General features: G+C 41.5%; 1 protein-coding gene across 1 annotated transcript; it reads left to right on the top strand.

The window, feature by feature from the left end:
• Positions 1–4,719: 4,719 nt before the first annotated feature.
• LOC121138323 (major urinary protein 20-like) lies at positions 4,720–7,563 on the top strand (the record flags this gene model as incomplete). The annotated part of the gene is made up of 6 exons (XM_040741050.1): positions 4,720–4,822; positions 5,172–5,308; positions 6,020–6,093; positions 6,727–6,837; positions 7,201–7,302; positions 7,463–7,563. Coding segments are annotated over 6 exons (628 nt in total), but the record flags the coding sequence as incomplete, so codon positions are not given.
• Between the last annotated feature and the right edge of the window lie 387 nt (positions 7,564–7,950).

The raw sequence follows: 7,950 nt of genomic DNA, 5'->3' as shown, positions 1-7,950 counted from the left end.
TGTATTGTAAGTTTTCAATAAGTTCCACGTTTAGATTCTCAAAAAAAAGAAGCAAAAGGGAAGCCTTAAAATTGTTTGCTATTTATTGTTTACTATAAAAAGCATTATGTGAAATCATTTGGTACATTATTTATTTAACTCTTGTTAAATAAGGAAAGGGGCTCAGAAAATTAAATAGCTTGTCTAAAGTCACCCAGATGGTGTTTGAACTCAGGTCAGTCTGACTATAAATTCCATGGATTAAACCATATGCTCTACTGCCAAAAAAAAAAGACCCAGCAACTCCACTCTTAGGCATATATCCAAAAGATGCCCATTCATATAAAAAAGATGTCTGTTCCACTATGTTCATAGCAGCTTTATTTGTAATAGCCAGAACTTGGAAGCAACCTAGACGTCCCTCCCCCGAAGAGTGGATAGAGAAAATGTGGTACATCTAAACAATGGAGTACTATTCAGCAGAAAAAAATAATGGAATCATGAGATTCGCAGGCAAATGGATGACACTAGAAGAAACCATCCTGAGTGAGGTAACCCAGTCACAAAAAGAGAAACATGGCATGTACTCTCTCATATATGGATTTTAGACATAGATCTGGGGAGTGCCAGCCTACAATCCTATGGCCAGAGAGTCTGGGAAACAGAAACTTCATTTAGTGGCTGATCGAAGAAGAGGCAGACTCCCTTGGTTAAGTACTGAGCTGAACTCAAGAAAGCCAGTAACAGAGAGGGAGGACTGGTGATCAAAGGTATTAAGACTGGGCTGGTTTAACCCCCAGAAACAGCTGACTAGACAAAGATTAACTCTTGAAACCCAGGCATCAGCCTGGGAATCCAGCATGGGACTGATCAATACCCCCTGAATTTGGGTGTCAGTGAGGAGGCCTAGGTAATCTATTGAGCCTTGGGCAGCAGATCAGTACCCATCCCAAGTATACACACGGACTTTGGACTCCCATAGAACAATGTGAGGTGCACTCTCACCCTGAACTCTTGGGGAAGGGTCTAGGCCCTGCCCTATATGAAATGACAGACTATGGACACCCCCATGGAGGGCCTCACCCTCCCTGGGGGAATGAGGGGATAATGGGGGGGGTTAGGGGGAGGGCACGGGAAGAGGGGAGGAAATGGGAGAGGGACCTGGAACTGACTTGCGAAGCAACCTCGTTTCTTATCTAAATTTAAGCTGGAAAAAAATAAAATTAAATTAAAAAAAAGAAATAAGGACAAAAAATTTTGTGTGTTTTCTCATATCTATTATTTTATAATCAGAAAAATCTTTCTAAAAAAAGAAAATTAGTAGCCATGCAGACGATAAAAGGGTTGAGAAAGAAATCAGAAAAACATCACCCTTTACAATTGCTACAAACAATATAAAATACCTTGGGGTAACTCTAACCAAACAAGTGAAAGACCTGTATATCAAGAACTTTGAGTCTTTAAAGAAAGAAATCAAAGAGGATACCAGAAATTGGAAGTATCCCCCATGCTCTTGGATAGGTAGGATCAACATAGTAAAAATGACAATCCTGCCAAAAGCAATCTACAGACTCAATGCAATCCCCATCAAAATCCCAGCAAAATTCTTCACAGACCTTGAAAGAACAATTCTCAACTTTTTATGGAAAAACAAAAAACCCAGGATAGCCAAGACAACCCTCCTCAACAAAGCCACCACTGGAGGCATCACCATCCCTGACTTCAAGCTCTATTATCGATCTATAGTCCTGAAAACAGCTTGGTATTGGCACAAAAATAGACAGGTAGACCAATGGAAACAAATTGAAAACCCTGAAATCAATCCACAAACCTATGAACACCTGATTTTCAACAAAGAATCTAAACTTATACAATGGAAAGAAGATAGCCTCTTCAATAAATGGTGCTGGCATAACTGGATATTGACATGTAGAAGATCCATGTCTATCACAATGCACAAAACTTAAGTCTAAGCAGATCAAAGACCTCAACATAAATCTGTTAGAAGAGAAAGTGGAAGGTACCCTTGAACATACTAGTACAGGAGACTGTTTCTTAAACATAACACCAGTAGCACAAACACTGAGATTGGCAATTAATAAATGGGACCTCCTGAAACTGAGAAGCTTTTGTAAGGCAAAGAGCACAGTCAGCAAGACCAAAAGGAGATTGGAAAAAAATATTCACTCACCCCACATCTGACAGAGGGCTGATCTCTAAAATTTACAAAGAACTTAATTAAGCAAGTCTCCAAAACACCAAAGGATCTAATTAAAAAGTGGGGCGACTGAAACAAATACAGAATTCTCAATAGAGCAGTATAAAATGGCAGAGAGACACTTGAGAAAGTGCTCAACATCATTAACCATTAGGGAAAAGCAAATCAAACCAATTCTGAGGTATCATCTTACTCCTGTCAGAATGGCTAAAATAAAAAACACCAATGACAGTTTGTGCTGGAGATGATGTGGAGAGAGGGGAACACTCCTCCACTGCTGGTGGGAGTGCCAACTCGCACAGCCACTATGGAAATCAGTATGGAGATTCCCCAGGAAAATGGGACTCAGACTACCACACGACCCAGGAATTCCACTCTTAGGCATATATCCAAAAGATACCCATTCACACAACAAGGATGCCTGTTCCACTATGTTAATAGCACCATTGTATGTAATAGCTAGATCCTCAGGGCAACCTAGATGCCCCACAACTGAAAAGTGGATAGAGAAAATGTGGTAAATTTACGCAATGGAGTACTACTCAGTGGAAAAAACAATGCAATGTTGACATTTGCAGGCAAATGGATGGCACTAGAGGAATCCATCCTTTGTGAGGTAACCCAGACAAACATGGTATGTACTCACTCATATATGGATTTTGGATATGGATCAGGGGAGTGTCAGCCTACAATCCCAGTGCCAGTGAGTCTGGGAAACAGGGAGGTTCCCAAGAAAGATGCATGATACCCCAGAGAAGTGGAATGAGGAAAGATCTCCTGAGCAGATATGGAACATCGTGGGAGGGGAGAGAGAACCAGAAAAAGAGAGGGGAGAAGAGGAGGGGATAAGAAGGCATGGGGGAGCAGGAAGGTTGAGTTGAGGTAATAATAGAGGAGAGCAGAATGAGAGATACCATAATAGATCGAGTCATTATAGGCTTGAGGAGAGAGCTGACTCTAGTGAGATCTCCAGAGATCTACAAGGATAATACCAACTGGCAAACTAATCAATAGTAGAGAGATTACATTAACAGCCCCTCCTTGATGATAAGGTTGATGACTACCTTATATGCCATCCTATAACCTTCATCCAGTGACTGAGGGAAGCAGAGACAGACACCCACAGCTAAACACTGAACTGAACTCCTGCAACCTAGTGACAGAGATGGAGGAGTGATGAGCAAAGGGGTCAAGACCATGATGGTGAAACCCAGAAAGGCAGATCACCGGATAAGTGGGAGCTCTTGAATCTCAGACTGATGCCTGAGAGGCCAACAGGGGACTGATCCATACTCCATGAATGTAGTATCAGTGAGGAGGCCACAGAAATCACTGGGGACTTGGGTAGTTGATCAGTGTTTACCATGGTGTATGAATGATCTTTGGCAGCCCATTCCAAATAAAGGGATGCTCTCTCAGCCTGGACAAAAGGGGAAGGACCTAGGTCCTGCCCTGGGTGAAATGACAGGCCTTACCCTGTCTGGGGAATGATGTGGGGATTGGGTGGGGTGCTGGGGGACTGGTGGAGGGACAAGGGAGGAAGGGTGGGAGAGGGAGCTGGCATTGACATGTGAAGCATTCATATTTCTAATTAAAAATATATATATTGAGGAAAAAGTCACACCCCCTCTGAGACATAAGGCACAGACTTTGTAAGATCTTACCTGTTTTCAGGCCCTGAGAAATGCATGTCTAGTATCCTCGCTATTTCCAGAGAACTGCTAATTGTGTCTGTATGGGTTTATAAGCTGGACACCTTGTGGGATCAGAAAGAACTTTTTGAAGAATAAAGAGACATGAGTAGAATGTATCTATGAGCTGATTCATTCACTCTCAGATCCCTTTAGCGAGCCCCCATGCTTGCTGTTTAGCATACTGCCTTGAAGCAAAGTTGAGGCTGGTACTTGGAGGGAAATTGAGGCTGGTCCTTGGAGGTCTGCATACTCCTCAAAAACATGTTTCAAGGGATCTGACTCTTTTTATCTCCATAGCACCAGGCAAGCAGCAGTGCACAAACACAAATCCAAAACAAGCATTCATAAACATAAAATAATATATATATTTTAAAAATGACTAATGCATCTACTTCTACACTCCACTGGAGACATAGAGCAAAGATGCTCTGTCCCCTTGGTGTCCCACATCAGCTCAATCCCTCCACACATAATTGGCTTTCTGATTCCAAGCAACATCCAAAGTTACATCTGGCAGTTTCCAAATGGCAGCTCTCTAAGTCATCCACTATTTTTCTTGAGATTATATTTTGAGAAATGTAAGGTTACTAAATCAATCCATAGGAGACAAGACAGCCAAGTTTGAAGAGGGCAGGAGCAATCCTTGGCTTCACATCAATAATTGAGGAAACATTTCACAGAGAGTGAGGGAAGAAGGAGGAGATCACAGTTTAAAACAACTAAACTCAGAAACTATATAAGTACAAAGCAGCTGGGGAGTGGAGTGCAGCCACCACCAGGAAAGACTCAGTCCTGACAGAGAGACAATTCTATTCCATCCAAAATCAGGCTGCTGCTGCTTCTGGTTGTGCTGGGTTTGGAGCTGACCCTAGTCTGTGTTCATGCAGAAGGAAAAACTAGTCTCATTGGAAAGAACTTTAATCCAGAAAAGGTAGTCTCATGGGGCTTGGGGACGTCTGACCCAGAGGATGCTCCTGGGAACTCTGAAGCCAAGTGGGACCTTTGAGGGGAGGATTGTGGCTCCTCACTCTGTGAGACAAATAGAGGCTTCAGACTGTAAAGCAAAACCAGCCCTATGCTATCCATATCTAACAATGCCTGCAGTCCCTCACTCCCACTGAGAGACAGAGACAGGATCTTAAGTATTGTGCCAACAGATGTGAGTGAGATCTAATTCTGTATTTGCTAATGCCCAGGCCCATGTGTCAGAGTTCTAGTAGAAACATGTCCATGAAATGTTCCTGCCCTTCCTCTCTTAATAATTCACTTATCTATTACAGATTCAGGGAAAATGGCGTACCATTCTTGTGGCCTCTGACAAAAGAGAAAAGATAGAGGAACATGGAAGCATGAGAATTTTTGTGGAGTACATTCATCTCTTCAGGAACTCTTCCTTAGCTTTTAAATTCCATACCATGTAAGTGAGGTGTTCTTAGCTGAAAAAGAAGAAATGAAGGACTATCATGGTCTCAGGCCTTCACACACACACACACACACACACACACACACACACACACACACACACACGAGAGAGAGAGAGAGAGAGAGAGAGAGAGAGAGAGAGAGAGAGAGAATAACCAAGATTTCAAAGTCAGAGAATAGCATTGGTGACAGGAACAAATTTACTGGGGATTTAATAAGCAGTCAGAGACATTTCTGAAACCGTAATGAATGAGATGCATAACACAGCTTAAAAGTAGATTATCATGAGTTAAATGTTTCTGACTAGTTGTAAGCCAAGAAAATCCACCCCTACAACTGCATTAAAGAGGATATTAATTCCCCTCTGTGGATTAGAGGGGGTACATTAGGCAACATTTGCATAGCGCTAATTTGATGCAGATGGTGGACATCTGGGTGATAATCTGCACAAGTGAGTGACAATGGGAAGTAGTCACACTTGTGACAGTGATTTGAAGTTATTGTCATTCTTTTTCTAAAAGATAAGCAAATATGTGATTACTAAAGTATCAAGTATAAGTGAAATAACACAAATGAATGACTTTGCTCATTTTACAAAAACATTTGAAAGCTAAGTGGAATTAGAAATGGGAGAATTCGGGAGAACAGAGGCTAAGGGGGCCAGCCAGAGCAGTACCCGTAAGCACCACCTGATTCTATTTCACAGTGTCAATAAAGAGTGTACAGAGCTGTATTTAGTACGTGACAAAACAGAAGAGGCTGGTGTATATGATGTCAAATGTAAGTATACAAAAAGTCTACATAAGGAATTTATAAAAACACTAATATCTCTATTGTGGGTGTGTGTGTCTGTGTGAGCACATTTGCCTTATTGTTGGGAATTGAGATCAAGGTCTTATACATACTAGTCGAACTCTCTACAACTGAACAACACCTTAACCCTCTTCAGACTCTCAGTTGGTTGCTGATCATTGTTTATTTAGCTAATGCAACAGAGGTCATCTAATAACTAGCATCCCATTCTTGGGGAGGTGGAACAAGTAAGGTAAGATGGTTTCTTGTCTCCTGCCTTCTGTCTGATTCTGCCCCAGTGGATGCCACCAGTTCACATCACTCAGGATGCAGCAGCAGGTACATAATACAGTGAGCTTATGACAGGCAGATAGAGATCAATGGAAGCTGCTGATTGAAGTAGACAGGCTTTGGAGAGGAGAGTGGCTGCTGTGACTAATTGTTCACTAGAGGTTACTTCAAGATGTCCAAAGAGGTATGGATAGAAAGCACCAGACATTTTCACCAATCTCTATTAGAATATGCATTTTGAGTTTTACCTGTGATATAGAATAGGTAAAAGGTTTCAATAATTTCCTGTGAACCAAAGAATATCTGAGTTGTGTTCCACTTCTTCCACAGATGATGGATATAATAGATTTACAATACTTGATACAGACTATGATGATTATATTATAATTCATCTCAGAAATATCAAGAATGGGGAAACATTCCAAACGATGAAGCTCTACGGTAGAGTATTTTCCCACAGACACTGGTCATGGGATGGGAGAAGAAAGAAACCCTAGGTTTAACATGGTTTTTCCAGCCTGGCCCCAAACTCCCTCTTTTTTCCTTATCTACTGCAGACAAATGGTCACCTCTGTCATCCCTCAGGCACAGTGGTGGGGGTAGGAGGTCTCTGAAAGCACACACTATGCCAGTAAGATATCCTATGAATGCTAAATTCATGACAGGTTATGTCCATGCCTGATAATCATGTTTTCAATCATTTTCTCATCCTTCTGGAGGGGCCCTGTTCCATTCATTATTCAGCTCTGTGAATGTGGTCAATACACAAGATGCAATCACTACAGTCACCATTATTTTTCACAGGCCGGAAACCAAAGTTGAGTTCAAACATCAAGAAAAAGTTTGGGGTTCTATGCAAGAAGCAGGGAATTGTTATAGAAAATATATTAGACCTAACTGAGGCTGGTAAGTCAGGACTCACACATTTTTATTGCCTGTTTTATATCATGGAAAGAACATACCAAGAAGCAACCAGACATGTGTTGCCCCTAGAGAAGCATGTAGTATCTCTTGTGGAAATAAATTGGACCTGGTACCTGAATGTGTTCTTATTCATACCTTGCAGATCACTGTCTCCAGGCCGAAGTTGGAAGAATGACCTGCGCCTCCAGGTGGGTAATCTCCAGTGAGAATGAAGAGTGGCTGAGCACAAATATTGTGCCCTAAAATTATAATAAAAATAATTGATAAGGAAGCTTTGAGGAGAGATTGAAATTTGGTTTCCAAATTTCTGGGTTTATGATTTAGTCCTGTGATGAGCTTTTCAGTAAGTGACCCAAGTGTTTAAGTAAGGAAACAAGGATTTAGATGGACATAGATGCTGTACTTTTGTGTGAAAAATGCTCAGCAAAGCATCAATAGTCATTAAGAATGTGAGTGTAGATGTTCACCAGTGGCTGGGTCCACCTCACTCCCACTCCTGATAATAACATCTTCTTGTGAGGTCTGTATATCCTTACTCCTTCCATGGGAATAGAGCATCATAATCTGCATTTCTCCTACAGCCTGAAGAGTACTATGATTTCCTTCATCTATCCTCTTTCCCATTCATTC

Source organism: Mesocricetus auratus, unplaced genomic scaffold (genome assembly GCF_017639785.1).
Source record: "Mesocricetus auratus isolate SY011 unplaced genomic scaffold, BCM_Maur_2.0 contig_11388_pilon_obj, whole genome shotgun sequence".
NCBI lineage: Eukaryota > Metazoa > Chordata > Mammalia > Rodentia > Cricetidae > Mesocricetus > Mesocricetus auratus.
This window is presented reverse-complemented; position numbering and strand designations above follow the sequence as displayed.